Genomic DNA, 23025 nt, shown 5'->3' with positions numbered 1-23025 from the left:
TCTGTATGCCCAGATCCTAGAACAATGCCTGGCACATTGAAGGCACTCAATAAATAGTATCATTGAATTAAACACAGAGATGATTGGCTGGTCAGTAAAGGGCCTTTATTGCTGCCTTTTTTTTTTTTTTTTTTTTTTTTGAGACAGGGTCTTGCTTTGTCACCCAAGCTGGAGTGCAGTGGTGCAAACATGGCACATCGCAGCCTCGACCTCCCGGGTTTAAGCTATCCTCTTGCCTCAGCATCCCGAGTAGCTGGGACTACAGGTGCATGCCACTGTGCCTGGGTAATTTTTGTATTTTTTGTAGAGACAGGGTTTCATTATGCTTCCCAGGCTGGTCTCAAACTCCTGAGTTCAAGTGATCCGCCTACCTCGACCTCCCAAAGTGCTGGGATTGTGGGTGCGAGCCACGGTGCCCAGCCCTGATTGCCCTTTTTATTCTTCTTGCTGCATTTTCATCGCCTGCCTGAGCCCCAGGCATTGCCCAGTCTGCAGCGGCCCCCAGCCACAGCTGCTGCAAACCCACAACCATTGCCACCACCACCACTGCCACCACCACCACTACCTCAGAGCCCTCAGGAACTGAGTGGGCTGACACACTCAGGTCTTACACATGACCTTCAAGCCCCAGTTCCCAACAGAATTGACCCCTGCTCTGGACCCCTTTCCAAGCAGCCCCATCCCCCTTATGAAACCACACTTGGAGACCACTGCTCCTATAAGCACACACTTCCCCGGAGAGCCTCAGTACAAATGCACCACTATTTATTGAGGGTTCCCCACGTCAGGCACCCTGCTAGGGGAGTCTCCAATGTCATGGACTGCCAAACGCCAGTGCTCTCTGCCTCTGAGTCTCCCGGAGTCCCTGTGTCTCCTGCAGTCAATGTGACAGTGTCGGTCCTGGGCAAGTTGCTGTGCTGAAGGGGAGGCCTTATCCCGGGCCTGGGACCCCCTGCCAGTCACTGTCCGCCTTGCTCTCTCTGTCCCTCACCTCCTCTGGTATCATGCGAGGCATTTACTCATCTGGAAACAGATACTCTGGATGGGGTTGGGCAGCCACACCCGCTCTCCAATCTCTCCCCACTGTTTGGCCCAGTGTTTCTGTGAGAGGATCAGGACAAAGGCAAAAAAGCCCAGGAGGTTCACTGGCTGGCCTGTGATCCACAGCTCCCGTTTCTTCACCCAGATGCAGCATCTAATGTGGTTCCGAAGCTCAAGGCTGAGGCTGGCTGGTGGATTATACTTCAAGTTGGGGAATCTGCAGGCAGGAATTATGGAGGCCAGCGTTTGGGGCAAGGTGAAGGGCCTGCAGACTTCAGGGGCCTCAGGACCCAGCTACTGGCCATCTTCAGTCCCTTGGGCTCCTCTGCCAGGTTGTTGGCTGCTCCATAACATTGCCCCACATCTGCCACGGAACCCTGGCCTCCAAGAGACCCAGAGCTCAGGGCTCTCATCCCCTGGGTGCCAAGCCACACCCAGCACAGTCTCTTCTGGAGCTCAGACTTAGCATCTTTCTTGGAGCAAGTAATAGGAGAAATGAGAGGTAAAGGAAGAAATGGAGCATTTGTGGGTGAGAAACACAATCACCACACACACACCACAGTTGGCAGAATGCCTTCCCTGATACATATACACACATATCTACACATGCAAGTGCACACACGCAGATTTTCTGAGACACACACTATGAATTCTTCTGGAAGAGAAGAACTGACTTGAGAGGGCACAGGAAGCACCCATGAATGGAAACTAGTATGTCCCGGACTCAAAAGACAGGACCAGTCATTGCTGCAGAACCAATCAGGGTGACTACTGGTCTCTTGGGCCCAGATCACCATTTTCTTTGGCTGGTTGGCTTCCTGCTCATTCCTGTTCACAATTTTATCCTAGGACTTTATCTCCAATGAGGCCCCTTTTTAACTGCCATGATCTAGATTTATCTTCTTTGGCCTTGAGCATAGCAGGAATACTCATTGGCCGTAGGCTCAGCCAGCTCAGTACCCATTGGCTGCTCTGCACTAAGCTTCTGTCTCCATTGGCCGCACATTCAAGGCATCCTCATTCATTCTTATTGCTGTGGGCTCAGGAGGCCGTTTTCATTGGCTGCCCGGTCCTGAAGCTCGATCTCTATTGGTTGCCACGAGAGGTAGTATCTCCACTGACAGTGAATCCAATGGATGAATGGGCTTTGTTCTCTCCGTGCCACACTGGTAGGTGTCTCCCAACATGTGCCCCCTCCTCAGCCTGCATTAAGGTGGGGGGGCATTGGGGGTGCCTGAAGAAGGCCCAACAGCCTCTAGAAGCCTCTGGTGCTGGCGAAGGTGCCTCCTCCTTTCGTGTTCCCCTGTGACTTCACACACCAGCTGGGCAGGGAAGGCCCCAGGAAGCCCCTTCAGCCAACCTGGGGGAAGAGAGACAGGGGATCCAGTGAGGTAGGGACAGGAAGCAGGTGAAGAGGGAAAGGGGGCCTCATGGGTTCTCAGGCCTTCAGGGTCATTGTAGGTGTGGGAATTCATGGATAAGCCTGGAGCATCAGTAGAAAGGGCATCAGAAGTGGAGGTGACAGCAGCTTGAAGAGGGTCTGGGCTGCTCCTCCATCAAGCCCTGCATGGCTGCTCATGTCACTTGGAGTAAGAGGTGGAGTCCTTGCAGGGACCTGCCAGGTCCTGCGTGATCCTGTCCCTGCCACTTCTGTGACCTCATTTGCTTCTCCCCCTTTCTCTCTCCTGCTGGCCACACTGGCCTCCTTATAGTTCCTCAGTCACACACCAACCACAGGGCCTTTGCACTGCCTGCTGCCTCCGGCTGGGACATTCTTCCCCCAGACACCATGGGCCTAAATTAGCTCCATCAAGCTTCATGCTGCCTTCTCAGTGAGGTCCACCTCAGCCTCCGTATTGAAAATTTCACGCTGCCCAACCCTGGAACTCCTGACCTTCTTTGCTCTGCTCCCTTTTTTTTTCCCCCATAACACTCCTCACCTTCACATGTACTTTATAATTTACTTATCTATTTTGCTCATTCTTTATCGTCTGCCTCCTCTGCTAGAACATGGCTCCAGCAAGGAAGGAAGTGTGATTGATACATTTGATTCACAGTCCCTAGAACAGCGAGTGGCACTTCGTAGGTGCTTAATAAATATTTACTGAATGAATAAATGAAACACGGCCAGGCGCAGGGGCTCATGCCTGTAATCACAGCACTTTGAGAGGCTGAGGCAGGAGGATCACTTGAGCCCAGGAGTTCAAGACCAGCCTGAGCAACATAGCGAGATCCCCACCTCCATTAAAAAAAGAAAGAAAGAAAGAAGGCCAGGCACCAGAGGCTCATGCCTATAATCCCAGCACTTTGGGAGGTGAAAGCAGACGGATCACCTGAGGTCAGGAGTTCGAGACCAGCCTGGCCAACATGGTGAAATCCCATCTCTACCAAAAATACAAAAATTAGCCAGGCTTGGTGGCAGGTGCCTGTAATTCCAGGTACTTGGGAGGTTGAGGCAGGAGAATCCTTTGAACCCGGGAGGCAGAGGTTACAGTGAGCCAAGCTCACACCACTGCACTCTAGCCTGGCTGACAGAATGAGAATCTGTCTCAAATAATAATAATAAAAAAAATACAAAATAAATAAATGAAAGACTGTCTCACCTTCAGGGGTCTTGTGCAGGTGTTTGGGGGCAGCCCTGGACTCCAGACTCCGTCCTTCAGTTTTGGCAGGTGTAGATGACTCTGAACACATTTCCTGGGAACAGTCTGGTTGGGGGTGGGTGACATTAAAGTGATTCTGTTTAGCTTCTCCCCCATATTCCTCTAAGACTCACTTTTTCTTTTTTTTTTTTTTTTTTTTTGAGACAGAGTCTCGCTCTGTCGCCCAGGCTGGAGTGCAGTGGCGCAATCTCGGCTCACTGCAAGCTCCGCCTCCCGGGTTCACGCCATTCTCCTGCCTCAGCCTCCTGAGTAGCTGGGACTACAGGCGCCCGCCACTGCACCCGGCTAATTTTTTGTATTTTTAGTAGAAACGGGGTTTCACCGTGGTCTCGATCTCCTGACCTTGTGATCCGCCCGCCTCGGCCTCCCAAAGTGCTGGGATTACAGGCGTGAGCCACCGCGCCCGGCAAGACTCACTTTTTCTTCCCTCCTCCCATCTAGGGGGATACTCACCACAGTCCTCATAGATGGTGTCTGGGGAGCAGGGAAGAGGGCCTGGGGTCGGGAAGGCTCCTAGCCAGCGCTGCATGTCTGATCTGGTGGGGACATTGGGAAGTGCCACAGATGGCCCAAGAGATCCTCTAGGGCTGAGGCAGGAGCCACAGAAGAGAGAGACTGGGGAAGTTGGAGGAGCTCTGAGAGGTCAGATAAGCGTCCCAAGGGTGTTTTCTGAAGGAAACACAACTCACAGGGAAGAAGCTTGGAGTAGCCGGTGGGTGGGGCGACCCTGGTGGTTGCTGAGAAGGGAGAGGCGGAAGGTAGGGGGTCCAGATGGATCCGGAACCTGCTGGGCCTGGACCAGGGAGCGATGGGCATAGTCCAGAACCTGTAGCCGCTGCCCACTGCCCAGGGATGAGGTCGTTCAGAAGGACAGCAGGGGTCCCGCTGGACCCCTCCTGCCCACGCCAGACTGGGCTCCTTCCTTCCCTAGGACTCACCTCTTAGGCTGAGTGATGAGCAGCAGGTCGCTGAAGAGCAGCAGGCAAAGAGGGGTGAAGCGGGGGCGCGAGGCAAAGAGCACGCCCCCCCTCCGGCACCCTAACTCGGTCAGCTCTCCCTGGAACTCCAGGCGCCGTGACCAGGAGACTAGGGGCAGGGCCTGGGAGGAAGCAGAGGCAGAGGAGGTTCTAGCAGCAGCAGCAGCAGCACCATGGGGCAGGGCAAGATGGGGAGCCTGGGCAGGGATGTACCTTGACTTTGTGGAAGCGCAGCCTTTGGGTGAGCCGGATCAGCTCTTCAGTCTGCTTCATGCGCCCCACCTCAGCGCTGCAACGCTCGATGATCTAGGTAAGGGGATCTGTTACCCACCCCAGCGGCCAGCCCCCTACTCCCTACCATTTCTCTCTACCACCTTGTCACCTCCCCCCACTTCAGTGTCCCTCCTGCCCACCTTGCTGACAGCACCCAGGGCCTTCTGGGCATTCTCCTGACGGCTGGACCCCTCTTCTGTCTGACGCAGGATATTCTGGGGACAAGGAGGAAGGGTGACTGGGCCCCCTGCTCTGTGGCCCTGGGATTCAGAGGGGCCACAGCTCAGAGGACCCTGCCTGCTTTGGCCAATTTCAACAAGGCTGACAGACCTCATCATTCACCATCTGCAGAACCCTAAGCAAGTCCTGTTACCTCTCTGAGCCTCAGCTTCCCCATCTGTAAAATGGGGCTAATATCCACCTAGCATATCAATAGCATTGTTTTGAGGATTCAAGAAGGTAATATATGTAAAGTGCTTAGCATAGTTCTTGGTACATATTAAATGTTGAAAAGAAGATTCCTATTTTTTTTTTTTTTTTTCAGAGTCTGGCTCTATCACCCAGGCTGCAGTGCAGTGGCGCAATCTCGGTTCACTGCAACTTCTGCCTCCCGGGTTCAAGTGATTCTCCTGCCTCAGCCTCCCAAGTAGCTGGGATTACAGACATGTGCCACCACGCCTGGCTAATTTTTTGTATTTTTAGTAGAAATGGGGTTTCATCATGTTGGCCAGGCTGGTCTTGAACTCCTGACCTCAGATGATCCACCCGCCTCGGCCTCCCAAAGTGCTGGGATTACAGCGTGAGCCACTGTGCCCGGCCCAAAGGTTCCTATTATTTTAATAATTATTAACCAAAACTGTTAGTGCAGGCAATACAGTAGAGTACCTAAGAGTGCTTAATTACAATTTTTTCTCCATCAGTTATTTCTATATGACCTGGGGCAAGTTATGTAACCTGTGCCTTAGCCTTCTCATCTCTAAAGTAGGACAAATAATAGTTCCTACCCTCACACAGTTGTGGATAAGGTTACACAGGTGTATAGCACTTAGAACCATTCCTAGAAAGCTCAATAGCTGTTGAGCTATTATGATTAGTATCATTATTATTATTGTGTTGTCTACACTGGGGATAGATAAAGCTGAATAAGATCATAAAGACACTGAAAATCTGGTTGGGAACTCTTCACATAAAGATCCCCCCATTCGCTGGGCTCAGTGGCTCACGCCTATAAGGCCAGAGATAGGAGGACTGCTTGAGGCCAGGAGTTCAAGACCAGCCTAGCCAACATAGTGACACCCTGTCTCTATACAAATAAAAATTAGTAAATAGCAGGGCATGGTGGCACTGTGGTCCCAGGCTGAGGCATGAGGATCCCTTGAGCCCAGGCATTTGAGGCTGCAGTGAGCTGTGATCGTGCCACCGCTCTAAAGATCCCCATATTGGGTGGCCTGGTTAGAAAGGAGTCTCTACTTTGCAATAGAAGAGAGCATGTCAGCTGGGAGCGGTGGCTCATGCCTGTAATCCCAGCACTTTGGGAGGCCGAGGCGGGCAGATCACGAGGTCAGGAGATGGAGACCATCCTGGCTAACACGGTGAAACCCCGTCTCTACTAAAAATACAAAAAATTAGCCAGGTGTGGTGGCGGGCGCCTGTAATCCCAGCTACTTAGGAGGCTGAGGCAGGAGAATGGTGTAAACCCGGGAGGCGGAGCTTGCAGTGAGCCGAGATCAGGCCACTACACTCCAGCCTGGGTGACAGAGCAAGACTCCATCTCAAAAAAAAGAAAAGAAGAAGAAGGAGGAGGAGAAGAGTGTCTTAAACTTTTTTTTCCCAATATCACCCCACTAAGATGCCTTTTTTAGATAATTTTCCCTAAACATCCCCCTCACCATGAAAGTTTAATTCTACAGATCTACTGGAACTCTGTTTATGCACTAAAGCTTAATGGAGTACAGCTGTTGGAATAACTAAGATTATTTTCACCCCCAAAGAACCAATTTTTGCCCCCTTGGAGGTGATATCACCCCAGCTGGGAAGGCATGTGGGTAGAAGAATACAGCCAGAGACAACCTCAAAAACCACTCACACACTCCCCCTGAGACCCAGCAAGCAGAAGGGACTTGCCCGAGGTCACTCAGAGAGTCAGTGGCAGAGCTAGGTGTGGAACGCCTGTCTCCAGCCAGAGGCCCTTTCCCTGCACCTGGACCTGGAGGCAGTCCAGGTAAGGGGAAGAGCGCACAGGTCCCCTAAGGCAGGGCGTGGTGGGTCCTAGGCTGAGACACCCAGATTCGTAGTTACGATTTGGGGGATTTTATGTTTAAGGTGGAGTAGTGCATGGTGATAACTGGAGGGCCAAGAAGCCCTCAGGAGTGTTCTCCGATGGGGTTGGTGGGGCGGAAACTGCCGCAGCCGGATGGGTACCTGCAGTAGCATGCGGAGCCGGGTGATGCGCTGGAAGGGCAGTAGCAGGAAGGACGGCAGCGGGAGCCGCTCACACTTAGGGAGGCTCTGCAGCCGGCGCAGCTCGGCGGAGAAGCGCATGTTGGTGTCCCTGCAGAAGCAAGAGTGGTTAGCGGCTGCCTGGAGGCCCTGGTGCCCCAGCCTGCTGTGGCCTCGACCCCACCCCTCTCTGCAGCTTCCTCCACACCCCTGGGACACTCACATGAGGCGGCTGTAGGTCTCCTCCTGATACTGTTGGTTCCGCACATAATCCACATACACCGAGAAAGGCCCCACAGCGTGGGCGTGCACCACATCACACAGGTCGCTGATGTGGGGGGAAGAGCGCACACGGGACAGGAGCGTTGCTAGAAACCTGAAGGAATTGGGGAAGCAAGCAATGGGGGCGGGGCAGAGAGCCAGGTCTCCCGGGTTCGTGAGAGAAGGGCTGGGAACCAACTGGGTCAGTAGAAGGAAGGACCTGGGCCCGGGAGAGAGGAAAGGGCGTGCCCAGCAGCCTAAGGGCAGGTTCCCTGGAAGTACAGGAAGCCACTGACCGTTCGCTGACTCCCTGGACTCGCTGCACATTGGAGAAGAGTGTGTGGTGATCACGGGGGGTGAGCGTGTCCCGGAGTGCCTGGCTCAGCACGAAAGTGTCGGTCAGCAGCCGCAGGGAGCGCAGGTAGGAAGCCTCGGACGTTACCACCTCGAAAAGACTCTAGAAAGAAGAGCAGGCAGTCGTGGAAAGCCAGGACCCTGGGCCCTCCTCCCCTACGTCTGACCCATGCAGCCCGCCCAACCCCAGCAGCCTCCTCCCGTCTCCCACCTCCAGCTCCCACCTCCTGCATGCGCCTCTCCTGGGGGCTGAGGGTATCCAGAAGGCCGCTTGTTTGCACAGCCGGAAGCTCCTGCCACAGGGTGTTGCGAGGTCCAGGGGGTCGTGGGAAAGTGGGCGCATCTCCAGCATTTGCTGGAGAAGGACTCCCATCCTCACCGACCCCCCACAGCTCCTCTGACAGCACGGCTGCTCGGTAGGTCTGGTACAGAGGTTCTAGAGGGCAAACATAGCACTTCAGGGAAGCCCAGGGCCCCCAAACCCTTCCCCCACTGCTTGATGGTCACAGCAGGGACCCTCAGGTCCAGAGGCCCTCACCATCCTGCAGGGGCAGCTCCCAGTTCTGCTCCTTCAGCACCTCTAGCCCCTCCTCTTCCCTGTGGAGAAAGAAAGGGAAGGGAGTCCCCCAGGGCCACGACTACTGCCCACCTCAGGGTGCTTGTTGTTCCCATGCTGGACAGGGCAACGCACATGCAAATTGAATGTAGGGATCCTGACGGCTCCCCACGTCAAACCTCAGGCTTTTTGTTTTGTTTGAAGGGGAAAGACAAGGTTTCGCTATGTTGCCCAGGCTGGTCTTAAACTCCTGGCCTCAAGCAATCCTGCCACCTTGGCCTTGCAAAGTGTCAGGATTACAGGCATGAGCTACTTTGCCTGGCTCAAATTTCAGATCTTTTTATGTGCCTTTTAGAGAGGAGCCCCTGAACTAAGTGGGCCCCATTCCTATCTCAACTATTGTAGACCAGAGACTTCTGAGTCTCCTTCTCAGCCCTCTCACGCAGCAATCATTGTCTGGAATGCCCTGTTTGTGGGTCAAGGAAGCTCAACGTGGTGGACTACACTCTCACACCTCCCACCAGCACGTGTAGCCCCTTATCTCCCCTGCTCTGGTCATCGGCACCACCACACCCCCATTCGCCCAAGCTAAAAACCACGCTAGTAAATGTTTATTGAATAAATGAATGGACCCTGATAACAATGGTGAATCTAAGATAATTAACAAGCCTGGATAGCATAGAAGAGATGGTCATGATTGCCAAATAGATTTTCAGACAATAATTACAATAGAAGCTCAAGGTGAGGGAAGGGAGTTAAAGTGGTACACTTACTCTGGGCCCGGCTCTTCACAATATCATATCCCCACGATTCCATGAAGTGGCTTCTATGCTTAGCCCCATTTCATAGATGAGGACACTGAGACCCAGGAAGGCTAAAGACCTTCTTTTTTTTTTTTCTTTTTTGAGACAGAGTTTCTCTCTTGTTGCCCAGGCTGGAGTGCAGTGGCGCGATCTTGGCTCCTTGCAACCTCCGCCTCCCGGGTTCAAGTGATTCTCCTGCCTCAGCCTCCCGAGTAGCTGGGATTACAGGCACCCGACACCACGCCCAGCTAATTTTTGTATTTTTGGTAGAGATGGGGTTTCACCATGTTAGCCAGGCTGATCTTGAACACCTAACCTTAGGTGATCCTCCCGCCTCGGCCTCCCAAAGGGCTGGGATTACAGACATGAGCCACCGCACCCAGCCTTCTATAAGATCACAGAATTGATAAGGGCCAGAGCTGGGATTTGAAACAAGGGCTGCTTATATCTAGAGCCCTGGCCCTTGTCCCCTCACCTTTGTGCAGGTGGGATTTAGCTGGAGCTGAAGGTTAGTCTGCCCTCAGGTAGAAGCATGGTGGGGAGAGAACCAGGGAATAGGGGTGGGGGTGTTCGGTACCTCCCCTCCACAGCTGCTGGAGGAGCGTTCCGAGGAGCTTCATCAGGACTGTCCCCTGGAGAGAGAAGCCAGAGTGAAGAGAAGAAAACTCCAGGATCCCCAGCCCAGGACTCCCAACTCCAGCCTCAGCAGGAACGGTCACTATAAAAACTGCAATTCTCATCAGCACCAGAGCGCAGCTGGTAGGGAAGCAAAGAACCCAGGGCCTGTTGGGTATTGTAGTTTGTTGGAATTTAGTCCCCCCCCCCGCCTCTCTCCTGTCCCCTCACAGCCCAGAGGTCCACTCCCCCAGGCCCTGCACCTGTTTGGATTCCATCTTCAGAAGGCAGATCAAGATCTGGCTGTGGGGGGTCCCTGAAAATGGTGACGTCCTGCCTGACACGAGTTGGTTTGGGAGGCTTGAGGGGTGGCAGGAGTTTGCGCTCGGCAGTGGAGCGGTAGGATGTGAGGACCACAGCAGGGTGACCGATGCTTGGAGGATTGGGGCGGGAGCGAGAGGTCCGCAGCGGAGAGGCCCGACGGGGGGCCCTGGGGACCTCCTCATAGCCCCCCACAGGCACCCATCTGAGCTCCAGGCCAGGTCGGGTGGTGTGGCAGACACAGGGGCAGCAGGGAGGGCAGGCCAGGCCAGCATCTGTGGGAGATGGATATCCTAAGGAGAAAGCCCTTGGGGCCCAGCCCCACCCCTGAGACCATAGACCATCTCCATCTTTAACCTGCCCAGCAACTGCAACACCAAGGTCGAGGCATCTGTAGATCTCCTCCACCCTGACTCCCTTCAAATCCTGACATACAGAAACCAGATATCCCAAACATTAAATCCATTTTTGAAAAGGTAGCCCCTGAAAGTCGTTAGCACTGAAAACGAAGAAGATGGGTGGATTGAGGTCCCCCAGCGCCACCCCCCCCAACACTCACCTGGAGCACCGTTCTCCTGGGACCCACTCCCGGGGAGGGGAGCTTCTCTCTCCCCATTCACATCTGCTCTCGCTTGGAGACCTGGCTCCGGGGCGTCTGCATCCTGAACCCGGCCTTCAGCACCCCCTTCAAACCTGCCAGCCAGCCTCCGCACAGTGCCAGGGGCTGAGGCAGAGCCATTCTGAGCCAGGACCCCGGCCATGGGGAGCAGAGGTGTGCGGGGTGACCCAGAAGGCTTGGGTGGGGGGACTGGGGACCGGGGAGCAGGTTCTGGGGAGGCGGAGCGCCGGGACACTGGACTAGGTGTGGGGGTGCTGGAAGGTGACTCTGGGGAAGTCTGGGAGTCGAGGCTGGTTCTAGAAGCTGAGGAGGGCAAAAGAGCAGGGGGCTTGAGGGATGCAGCTGGGGGCTCCCAGAAGATGGGGGTGCACACTGGGGTTGGTGCATCATTGGAGGTTCGGGGAAGTTCTTGTGGAGAGGAGCCGTTGTGGGGAGGCCCTGAGGACTGGGCAGCCCTGGAACGAGAAGGAGGGCGGGGGCGGATGATCCGAGGGGGCTTCTGCGTGGGGGGTGTTGCTGCGGGAAGGGACTGGGCTGACATCTTCCTCTGTGGTCTTCAAAGGAGTGGGGTGCTCTGCTGGAGTCATCCCCTAAGGAGGAGGGAGGGAAACAGAAAGACCCTTAGTGCCCCGCAGGGTGGATAAACTGAGGCCACTGGAAGGCAGGATTTTGAAGTCAGGAGGGAAGGCTGGTGTGGGGGTTTCAGAGAATCCATAAAACTCAATACGGGGGATCCCCTTTGCTAGTACAACCACCCTGTGTCTGCCTACTGAACCACGTGTCCGTGGGGTGTGTTGCGGAGGTTTGTGTGTGGTTGTGGTGGGGGAGTGGCACGGTGTATTGTGAGTGTGCGAGTTCTGTGCTTGCCGGGTGGGTGTGCAGGGGGAGAGTGCAGTGGACAGTGTGTGGCGTGTGGCCCGTTAGGAAGTTCTCAGTGTGCGTGTCTGAGATAGCGGTGGCAGGGTGGGTGTGCGATGTGTGTTCTGTGCTGTCTGGGTCTGGGTGCCGTGGGCGCGCCTGTCCGCCGGGCCTGGGCTGCGAGGCGTGCATCACTGTTTCCCTGCTCCACCGGCCCTCCGCCCCCCATTTCCCAGTTCCTCTCTCCGGACTCTCCCTTTCCGGATTATTTTTAGTCTCCTTTTCCTGCCATCAAGATTCCTGGAGCCTCTGACCCCCGGAGATGAGGAGGCCCTGGCTCAGTCTCCCCTGTCCTGCGTCTGATCGTCCCCGCCTGCCCTTGGGTCTGGTCACAGAGAGAAGCCCAGCACAGGCAGAAGTCTTGCCAAGAGGCCTGGGGAGGTGGCTGGGAGAGCCAGCTGAAGGAGAGGACCAGTCAGGCCAGGGCGCTGTGGCCTGGGTTTCTCTTCCTCCCTTGAGGAAGGAGGCTACAATCCCAAGAAGGCTGCAGGGTCCGGGCTGGGAAGCAGGGGAACCTCCAAACTCCCTTCGGGGCTCAGCAGGAGAGTCAGACCCCTCCAGGCCTCGGATTGGGTCCTTGAGAAATGATGAGGGGGTAACAAGGGGGTTGTAAATGACGGGTCTGGCAGCTCAGTGGCCTCTGTGTTCTGGCAGAAAGTCACTTAGCAAAGTGACCCACACAGTGGTCTTGACCACTGGCCAGCTCCTCCCCAGCCCCTACCCCTCAGGGATCCCACACCCCTCTCGGGTACCTGCGTTTACTTCCTTCCCTACCCCCCACTCAGGAATCCAGGTACTCGGGCCCCAAACACTCACCCTTGAATCCCCTCCACTCTCAGTCACCTCCCAGGGCTGAGTGAGTAGGGGCAGGAAACAGGAATCAGATCCGCCTCCCAACCGGACACCCCCCCCCAACAAACCACACCACGCTCCACATGCGCACATCACACGGGGCCCCAGGAAACAGAGGTATCCAGGGTCTCAGAGGTTAACGGGCTCTGGGGAAAAGCTGAAATTCAGGCATGGGAAATGTGTGTACAGGTTCTACCTGAACAGCTGTGTAGATGGGGGCTCACAGGAGTGAGGTGGACAGGGGTGGGGATGAGGACAAGACCGCAATGGCACAGAGCATGGGTATCTGGATGCCTCTGTCTCAGCTAAGGGATGCTACGTGCGTCCCTCCAAGGCGAGTCTCACCATCTTTCCCAGGACTCACACCACCTCCTGTCTCTTCAGCCAGGTGTGCGCCAACCCCTCTTTCACCCCGAGGGACCCTCCCGCAGGCCTCCCTCCCTAACTCTGCAGGAGGTCCCCATGAATTTACCTTTATCTTTTTGGAATCAGTTGCTATTTTCAGCGTGTCCTTTCTGCCCCTTGGAGCAAGGAATGCGGGGCTGAGGTCTCCAAATGTCTGTTCCTGTGATTCTGGGGCGGGAGCTCAGAGCCCAGATTGAGATCTCTGCGGGGGAAGCCAGTTCCTCAGCTCCACCCAGCCATTGTGTCTGGCGTGTGTGTGTGTGTGTGTGTGTGTGTGTGTGTGTGTGTGTGTGTGTGTGTGTGTGTGTTAGAGGGGAGGGCCAGGAGGTAGTACTGAGGGGAGGAGAGGTGTGGCTTGGGATCTGTCTCCTCCAGGGAGGTATAACATTTGCAGGGGGCCAGGCGTCGTCGTTCACCCTTATAATCCCAGCACTCCAGCACTTTGGGAGGGCAAGGTGGGAGGACCAGCCTCGGCAACGTAGTGTGATCCTGTCTCTACAAAAGATTTTTTTTTAATTAGCCATGGACAGGTCAGGGGAAGTGGCTCACGTCTGTAATCCCAGCACTCGGGAAGGCCGAGGCAAGCAGATCACCTGAGGTCAGGAGTTCAAGACCAGCTTGGCTAACATGGTGAAACCCCGTTTCTACTAAAAATGCAAAAACTTAGCCAGACATGGTGGCATGCGCCTGTAATCCCAGGCGCTGAGGCAGGAGAATTGCTATGGGAGGCAGAGGTTGCAGTGAGCCGAGATCGCGCCATTGCACTCCAGCTTGGCCAACAAGAGTGAAATTCCATCTCAAAAGGAAAAAAAAATAGCTATAGTGGCACACATTTGTGGTCCCAGTTACTCAGGAGGCTGAGGTGGGAACATCACTTGAGCCCAGGAGTTGGACGCTACAGTGAGCTGTGATCGCACCACTGCACTTCAGCCTGCGCAACAGAGCAAAATGCTGTCTGAAAAAAACAATACAAAATGTGCAGAGGTCGGGCGCAGTGGCTCATGTCTGTAATCCCAGCACTTTGGGAGGCCAAGGCAGGTGGATCACCTGAGGTCGGGAGTTCGAGACCAGCCTGACCAACATGGAGAAACCCCGTCTCTACTAAAAGTACAAAATTAGCTGGGCCTGGTGGCACATGCCTATAATCTCAGCTACTAGGGAGGCTGAGGCAGGAGAATTGCTTGAACCTGGGAGGCGGAGGTTGTGGTGAGCCGAGATCGCGCCACTGCACTCCAGCCTGGGTGACAGAGTGAGACTCCATCTCAAAAAAACAGAAATAAAAATAAATGAAATAAATAAAACCACCTTCTAAAGAGGACCAAAACAAGACAACAATTGTCCATGGGTGACAAAAAGTTTTAGGGCAGTCCTAGTCAAAGACCCAGTTGACAAGGAAATTTGTCACCTCTCTGGCACACAATAATTTAACATAACAATTATAATTACTACTGATAACATACACTAAGTCACATCAGAATTATAGGAGTTTCCCATAATTTTGGAACACATACCAATAACAAATTTTTACAAATACAGCCCAAAGAAAAGCAAACACCATTTCATATTTAACAATGCTTCCTGTATAAGTTTTATACCAAATAAACCAAATATGTCATTTTTGGACTTTAGGGACCCTAATATCTTAAAAGATTAATTGAGTCAGAAAAAGACACAATTATAATTTGATTTTAGAAAGCTCGTCAAATATCAAAGGTTTAAAACTCTTGATGTCACAAAATAGGATCACAGGCCATTGTAAAATAAGTCATTGATTTAACCAAAGTGATAACTCAAGGACTTCAAAAAAAGGCAAAAACCTTTATTCTTTGATAGAAGAGACTTAATTTTCCAAACAATAAGCCCCAAGAAAAACACCATGAAGCCAATTAAATTTTTTTCCAAAATTTTTTTTTTTTTTTTTTTGAGATGGAGTCTTGCCCTGTCGCCCAGGCTGGAGTGCAGTGGTACGATCTCGACTCACCACAACCTCTGCCTCCTGGGTTCAAGTGATTCTCCTACCTCAGTCTCCCAAGCAGCTGGGATTACAGCCACCACACCTGGCTAATTTTTTGTGTTTTTTTGTTTGTTTGTTTGTTTTTTGAGACAGAGTTTCACCCTGTCGCCCGGGCTGGAGTGCAGTGGCCAGATCTCAGCTCACTGCAAGCTCCACCTCCCGGGTTTAAGCCATTCTCCTGCCTCAGCTTCCTGAGTAGCTGGGACTACAGGCACCTGCCACCTCACCCAGCTAGTTTTTTGTATTTTTTAGTAGAGACGGGGTTTCACCGTGTTAGCCAGGATGGTTTCGATCTCCTGACCTCGTGATCCGCCCGTCTCGGCCTCCCAAAGTGCTGGGATTACAGGCTTGAGCCACCACGCCCGGCTAATTTTTTGTATTTTTTAGTAGAGACAGGGTTTCCCCGTGTTGGCTGGGCTGGTCTTTAACTCCTGACCTCATGATACGCCTGACTCAGCCTCCCAAAGTGCTGGGATTACAGGCGTGAGCCACCGCGCCCGGCCCCCAATATTTTATAAACATTCTATAACATTTTAATCTTGACCATAAGATATAACTTCCATAACTTTTGTATAACCTTTACGACCTTTAGTAAGGAGTCAGTTAATGCTCCAAGAAAACGTTGTTAATCGGACACAAGGGCCCATATGGCTGATCTTGCATCAGTGTGCCTTTGACATTAATGGTTAATTTATAGAGAAACTGAATTTATTTTATTTCACAAAATCAATCCTTACCATCTCACATGCCTTCTGCAATAGTCCCTGGGCCTTGAGCAGTTGAATAGCTTTAATTTGTGGCTGTTTGTCTCTGATAGTCCCTGGGCCTTGAGCAGTTGAATAGCTTTAATTTGTGGCCGTTTGTCTCAGCAATACAGTTTATTTTGATTGACATCTTCTACTGGGCCTGAAGATGAGGCTTTAATTGATGTCAGTTTTTAAGATTTAGCAGAATTTGGTGTGGTTTTTAGACCCAAGAATCAAAGCCCTGTAACTCAGTCACAAGGACTTTAAAAGCACATACAGAAAAATACACAGATGTCATAAACTTAATTTTAAAAAATTGTTTTTGGCCCAGCACGGTGGCTCACACCTGTGATCCCAACACTTTTGGAGGCCGAGGTGGGTGGATCACCTGAAGTCAGGGGTTCGAAACCAGCCTGGCCAACATGGTGAAATCCCTTCTCTACTAAAATCAGATCTAACCAGTTCCATGTTGCTTCTAACCTTTAAGCTGTCCTTGTTCATTCCTTGGCGTAGGCTGAACTAACTTTGGGAAGGAATTCAGTTCATTGGGCCGGGCGCGGTGGCTCACGCCTGTAATCCCAGCACTTTGGGAGGCCGAGGCGGGCGGATCACAAGGTCAGGAGATCGAGACCACGGTGAAACCCCGTCTCTACTAAAAATACAAAAAATTAGCCGGGCGCGGTTGTGGGCGCCTGTAGTCCCAGCTACTCGGGAGGCTGAGGCAGGAGAATGGCGTGAACCCGGGAGGCGGAGCTTGCAGTGAGCCGAGATCGCGCCACTGCACTCCAGCCTGGGCGACAGAGCGAGACTCCGTCTCAAAAAAAAAAAAAAAAGGAATTCAGTTCATGGTTTGACTTGAAACAAAACTGATAATAGCCCTGAACCGAAAAGACCCCCTTCTTGCCCGGGGACCGGTCTGCCTTTGCAGGACTAACAAATTGACAAATTAGCTACAAGATTATAAATTAGTTTGGGGGTCATGCAGCCACTGGCTCCATGAATCAGTTGATGCCACTCAGACCTTAATCTGACATAACCAGTTCTGTCATCACACCCAGGAACAGAAGACAGCAAGAAAAACTCACTTCTAGCCCCTACAATTCCATCTCCAACCTGACCAATCAGCACGCCCCACTTCCCGAGCCCCTACCCCCTACCCGCCAAATGATCTTTAAAAACTCTGATTCTGCCTGGGAAGACTGATTTGAGTAATAATAAAACTCCCATTTCAGCTGCGCGCAGTGGCACTCGCCTGTAATCCCAGCTCTTTGGGAGGCCGAGGTTGGCGGATCACGAGCTCAGGAGTTCAAGGCCAGCCTGGCCAACATGGTGAAACCCTGTCTCTACTAAAAATACAAAAAATTAGCCGGGTGTGGTGGCGCACACCTGTAGTCCCAGCTACTCGGGAGGCTGAGACAGGACAATTGCTTGAACCCAGGAGACGGAGGCTGCAGTGAGCAGAGACCATGCCATTGCCCTCCAGCCTAGGTGACAAAGCGATGCTTCGTCTCACACACACACACACACACACACACACACACCCCACACACAAAACAAAACAAAACAAAAAAACCACAAGATTTGGTTTAGGAGTAATGCAGCTGGAGGTTGCAAGATTCTGAACCTCCCCAAATTGCTCCTGGGGATAACATCATTGTTGTAAAACCTAAGATCAGGGCTTGTGATATTTTGCAGACCCTGCACTCAGAGCATCCTCTGGCAACACCCACATCAATAAACTGGTTCATCTGGTCCCACCCAGGAACCGACTCAGTGAAAGAGCAGAGTTTCAACTCCCTATGATTTCATCTCCCACCTGACCAGTTAGCACTCCCCACTTTCCGGCCCCCTACCCACCAAATCATCAAAAACCCTGATCTCTGAATTTTCAGGGAGATTGATTTGAGTAATAATGCAATCAATTTTGCATGTGGCATGGCTGGCCTCGTGTCCATTAAACTCTTTCTTTACTGCAATGCCGTGGTCTTTATTTGTGCAGAGGCCAGGAGGAGCCTGCTGGGCAGTTCCATTCCCACTGAGGATGCTAAGCTGGTGGAATATGGGCCTAGAGGTACTAGTGGCCATCAATGAGGTGGCCTAAGAATAAAACCGATGTATGGCACAGGTGGAGAGGGTCAGATTTGAGTGCCTGATTCTGCTGGCCTGAAGTCATATCTGTGTCTGGAGTTTTCAGTTGTGTGAGTCAATGAGTTCCCTTTTTGCAAGCTAGTTTGAGTTGGATTTCTGTCACTTACAGCAACAAAACAATCCCTTATAAAGGGAGCTTATACAGGGTTTGGTCCAGGTGAGGATATACACAGACGATCCTTCCACGCCACCACTAGGTGGAGTCTGAGCACTTCAGCTGCGGGGTCAGCAGCCAAGAAGAACCCATCAGTGTTTAGGCAACCAAGGAGGCGGCAAGAAAAACACAGCCCCCTGCCCTCCAAGCCTCCGCGTGGTTCTGGCTCCCTCTCCATGGTACCACCCCTTCTTTCAGACACCTGGGAACTTTTATGTTCCCTATGCAACTCCTCTCAACTCTGACTCAGGACATTCACATCCAGGAAAAAATGATAACAGCCTACAATAAATCAAGACAGTATGATATTGGTCAAAGACTAGACACACAGATCAAGGGAACAGAAGAGACGGCCCAGAAATCGAGCCACACAAATATAGAAAACAGATTTTTTACAAAGGACCAAAGGAAGAAGAAGGAGAAGAAGGAGAAGGAGAAGAAGGAGAAGGAGAAGGAGAAGGAGAAGGAGAAGAAGAAGAAAGAAGAAAGAAGGAAGAAGGAAGAAGGAAGAAGGAAGGAAGAAGGAAGAAGGAAGAAGGAAGAAAGAAGAAGGAGGAGAAAAAGAAGAAGTAGAAAAAGAAGAGACGAGGACGAGGAAGAAGAAACCAAACCCAGACCTCACATAGTTTACAAAAATTAACTCAAAATGGATCATAGACCTAAATGTAAAAAGTAAAACTATAAAGCTTCTAGAAGAAAACATAGGAGAAAATCTAGGTGACCTTGGGCTTAATTAAACATTTTTGGGTTTTTTGGGGGTTTTTTTTGTTTTTTTTTTTGAGACGAAGTCTTGCTCTGTCGCCTGGCTGGAGTGCAATGGTGCAATCTCGGCTCACTGTAACCTCCTCCTCCTGGGTTCAAGTGATTCTCCTGCTTCAGCCTCCCAAGTAGCTGGGATTACAGGTGCCACCACCACACCCATCTAATTTTTGTATTTTCAGTAGAGATGGGGTTTCACCAGGTTGACCAGACTGGTCTCAAACTCCTGATCTCAGGTGATTCCCGCCCCCCACCTCGGCCTCCCAAAGTGCTGGGATTACAGGTGTGAACCACCGTGTCCGGCCTTAATTTTTGCATTTTATTTTTAGTACAGATGAGGTTTCACCATGTTGGCCAGGATGGTCTCAATCTCTTGACCTCGTGATCCACCCGCCTCAGCCTCCCAAAGTGCTGGGCTTACAAGCATGAGCCACTGCGCCCAGCCCTGATATATACATATATATATATGTATTTTTTTGAAACAGAGTTTCACTCTTGTTGCCCAGGCTGGAATGCAATGGCACGATCTCCGCTCACTGCAGCCCCCACTTCCAGGGTTCAAGCAATTCTCCTGCCTCAGCCTCCCAAGTAGCTGGGATTACAGGCATGCACCACCACGCCCAGTTAATTTTGTATTTTTTTTTTAGTAGAGACGGGGTTTCTCCATGTTGGTCAGACTGGTCTCGAATCCCCGACCTCAGGTGATTCACCTGCCTTGGCCTCCCAAAGTGCTAGGATTACAGGTGTGAGCCACCGTGTCCAGCCTCTTGATATTTTTAATTTAAAAAAAAAAAAAAAAGGAGGTCAGGGAACCCAAGATGGAAGGCAGATTGTGACAGAAGAATTTAATGATACTACAAATGTATGAAATAACTTTTCTGAAGGGAGCTGGGGGTAAAGGTGCTGACCTGAGTAATTTTGGAAATGAGTAGAGTCTGTAAGATCAAAGGCTAATGGAACTACACATAAGCACTGTACCCTAGTTTATAAGATTGTTTCCCACAGGGGTATGTGTTAACAATTCTCTTTTGAGACATTATGATTACAAATAAAGAAAATTTTTATTTTATTTTATTGAAACGGAATCCTGCTCTGTAACCCAGGCTGAAGTGCACTGATGCAATCTTGACTCACCGCAACCTCCGCCTCCCAGGTTCAAGTAATTATCATGCCTCAGCCTCCCAAGTAGCTGGGACTACAGGTGTGCACCACCACGCCCAGCTAATTTCTGTATTTTTAGTAGAGATGCGGTTTTGCCATGCTGGCCAGGATGGTCTTGATCGCCTGACCTCAGGTGATCCACCTGCCTCAGCCTCCCAAAGTGCTGGGATTACAGGCATGAGCTACTGTGCCTGGCCACAAATAAAGAAAAATTTTAGGCCAAGTGCAGTGGCTCACCCCTGTAATCCTAGCACTTTGGGAGGCTGAGGCAGGTGGATCACCTGAGGTCGAGAGTTCACAAACCAGCCTGACCAACATGGAGAAACCCCGTCTCTACTAAAAATACAAAATTAGCCAAGTATGGTGCCTGTAATCTCAGCTACTTGGGAGGCTGAGGCAAGAAAATCGCTTGAACCCAGGAGGCAGAGGTTACAGTAAGCCAAGATCACGCCCTTGCACTCCAGCCTGGGCAACAACAGCCAAACTCTATCTCAAAAAACCAGAAAAAGAAAGAAGAAAAATTTTAGGCTGGGTGCGGTGGTTCATGCCTGTAATCCCAGCACTTTGGGAGGCCAAGGCAGGAGGATCACCTGAGGTCAGGAGTTCAAGACCAGCCTGGCTGACATGGTGAAACCCCATTTCTACTAAAAATACAAAAACAAATTAGCCAGGTGTGGTGGCTCGTGCCTGTAATCCCAGCTACTCAGTAGGCTGAGGCAGGAGAATTGCTTGAACCTGAGAAGTGGAGGTTGCAGGGAGCTGAGATCACAACATTGCACTCTAGCATGGGCAACAAGAGCAAAACTCCATCTCAAATAGTAATAATAATAAAGAAAGAATTTAAAAAGAAAAACAAAACAATTCTGATACTCCTATACAAGTGTCCTGGAATAAACAATTAAGTAAATAGATGGCAAATTATGGAAGCCAGGTTTCTCATAGTTGAGGTGGGAGTTTAGATAAACACGGGAGGCAGCCAGAATGATCCATGTGGTAATGGATTAAAGTTGAAGACATCACGCCAGGCGCGGTAGCTCACGCCTGTAATCCCAGCACTTTGGGAGCCGAGGCGGGCGGATCACCTGGAGTTCAAAGCCAGCCTGACCAACATGGAGAAACCCCGTCTCTACTAAAAATACAAAATTAACCAGGTGTCGTGGTGCATGCCTGTAATCCCAGCTACTTGGGAGGCTGAGACAGGAGAATCACTTGAACCCGGGAGGTGGAGGTTGCAGTGAGCTGAGATCGTGCCATTGCACTTCAGCCTGGGCGACAAAAGCAAAACTCCATCTCAAAATAAAAAACAAACAAACAAAAAAAGTTGGAGACATCAGTATGAATTCATGCTTAGCTTAATATAGATATGGATGGTTATATATGGAAATACATGTTTGCGTATATACATGGGTTACTATACACACATATATTTCCTTGCTTTCTCAGATGTGAGGGTCCAGAAGCAATGACACCTCAAAAGCAACAAGCACACCTAGTGCCCAGACCTTGGATTCTAAAGCCATTTGCCAGTAAAAGAAAATAGGGGTCCTTGGAGAAATGGCTGATTGCAGAACTGTGGCAGGAAATATACAAAATGAGCCTGGAGCATTTTATAGTACCAGAAAGTAAGGTGATACTAAATAAACAAAAACAAGGTTTTAATTAAAACAACAACAACAACAACAACAACAACAACACTGATGGGACTCTTATTTTTCTCCCTGGCTGACGATTGACCGCCATCTTGAATGACTTAGTAACTGTCTGAACTAGGAAGTTCATGATCACTTCTACACACTTCAGAAGGAACAAATGGTTATCGATGTCCTTCACCCTGGGAAGGCAACAGTATCTAAGACAGAAATTCAGGAAAAACTAGCCAAAATGTATGACACCACACTAGATGTCATCATCTTTGTTTGTTTTTGTTTGTCTTTATGAGATGGAGTTTCCCTCTGTCACCCAGGCTGGAGTGCAGTGGCGCGATCTCAGCTCACTGCAACCTCTGCCTCCCAGGTTCAAGACGGGAGGCAGACGTTGCAGTGAGCCAAGATCGTGCCACTGCACTCCAGTCTGGGCAACAGAGTAAGACTCCATCTCAAAAATAAAATAACCTCCAAATAATGTATTTACATACTCCCGTTTCAAGGAGGGAGAGGCATAACTTTCTACTTCTTTAATGTGAACTGTGCTTAGTGACTTCCTTCCAAAATGTACAATATGGAAAGGGGAAAAAAAGAAAAATGTTATATTGGGAGGCTGAGGCAGAGAATTGCTTGAACCTGGGCGGTGGAGTTTGCAGTGAGCTGAGATCACGTCACTGCACTCCAGCCTGGGTGACAGAGTGAAACTCCATTTTTTTAAAAAAAAGAATAATGTTGTAATGAGAAAAACTGACAAATGCCACCTCAGCCGGGTGATCAAGGTCAATATCAACAGTGATGAGTCATGTTGATAGTATGTATCAAGTACCACCCTTGATATGATGTGATGAAAATAGCAGTTTACCTCAGTGGTCTTCCTGCCAAAAGCCCGGTGCAATCCTAAGAAAAGCCCTCAGCAGAGGAACATTCTACTAAATACCTGAACAGTACTCCTCAAAACTGTTAAGGTCATCAAAAACAAGAACATTCTGAGAAACTGTCACAGCCAAGAGGAGCCAGTGGGCTGGGCACAGTGGCTCACGCCTGTAATCCCAGCACTTTGGGAGGCTGCGGCAGGCAGATCACCTGAGGTCAGGAGTTTGAGATCAGCCTGGCCAACGTGGTGAAACCCCATCTCTACTAAAAATACAAAAATTAGCTGGGTGTGGTGGCGGGCACCTGTAATCCTAGCTACTTGGGAGGCTGAGGCTGGAGAATCGCTTGAACCCAGGAGATAGAGGTTGCAGTGAGCGGAGATCGAACCATTGCACTCCAGCCTGGACAAGATTGAAAAAAAACAGGAGCT

General features: G+C 51.2%; 1 protein-coding gene across 11 annotated transcripts; it reads right to left on the bottom strand.

Annotated features, from left to right (window-relative positions):
* Nucleotides 1-743: 743 nt before the first annotated feature.
* Nucleotides 744-13280, bottom strand: ARHGEF15 (Rho guanine nucleotide exchange factor 15). Of its 11 annotated transcripts, none has more exons than XR_012425273.1 (16): nt 13165-13280; nt 10863-11512; nt 10246-10578; nt 9945-9999; nt 8547-8605; nt 8233-8444; nt 7951-8111; nt 7617-7769; nt 7376-7505; nt 5095-5169; nt 4895-4987; nt 4643-4803; nt 4394-4497; nt 4158-4240; nt 3645-3749; nt 744-2401 (listed from the first exon to the last, which is right to left on the bottom strand). XR_012425273.1 is itself a non-coding variant. In XM_005582847.4 (16 exons), the coding sequence occupies exons 2-16, from the start codon at nt 11461-11463 to the stop codon at nt 2250-2252; spliced, it is 2526 nt and encodes an 841-aa protein (XP_005582904.3). In that variant the 5' UTR covers nt 11464-11512; nt 13165-13280; the 3' UTR covers nt 744-2249. The 11 variants fall into 11 exon arrangements, 7 of the variants coding, with proteins under 7 accessions (XP_005582904.3, XP_005582905.3, XP_045231291.2 ...); XR_012425274.1 differs by lacking the exon at nt 13165-13280 and adding an exon at nt 12657-12698; XM_005582847.4 differs by having other exon boundaries at nt 4394-4546.
* Between the last annotated feature and the right edge of the window lie 9745 nt (nt 13281-23025).

Source organism: Macaca fascicularis, chromosome 16 (genome assembly GCF_037993035.2).
Source record: "Macaca fascicularis isolate 582-1 chromosome 16, T2T-MFA8v1.1".
Lineage (NCBI taxonomy): Eukaryota > Metazoa > Chordata > Mammalia > Primates > Cercopithecidae > Macaca > Macaca fascicularis.
This window is presented reverse-complemented; position numbering and strand designations above follow the sequence as displayed.

Bases quoted from the DNA above. Each gene is read 5' to 3' on its own strand.
- ARHGEF15 (XM_005582847.4), bottom strand. From the start codon at position 11,463: ATGTCAGCCCAGTCCCTTCCCGCAGCAACACCCCCCACGCAGAAGCCC. The intron at 8,606-9,944 runs GTACCGAACACC...CTTTCTCCACAG, and splicing joins CCAGCAGCTGTGGAGGGGAG to GGAAGAGGAGGGGCTAGAGG. The intron at 8,112-8,232 runs GTGGGAGCTGGA...TCTTCTTTCTAG, and splicing joins AGGAGAGGCGCATGCAGGAG to AGTCTTTTCGAGGTGGTAAC.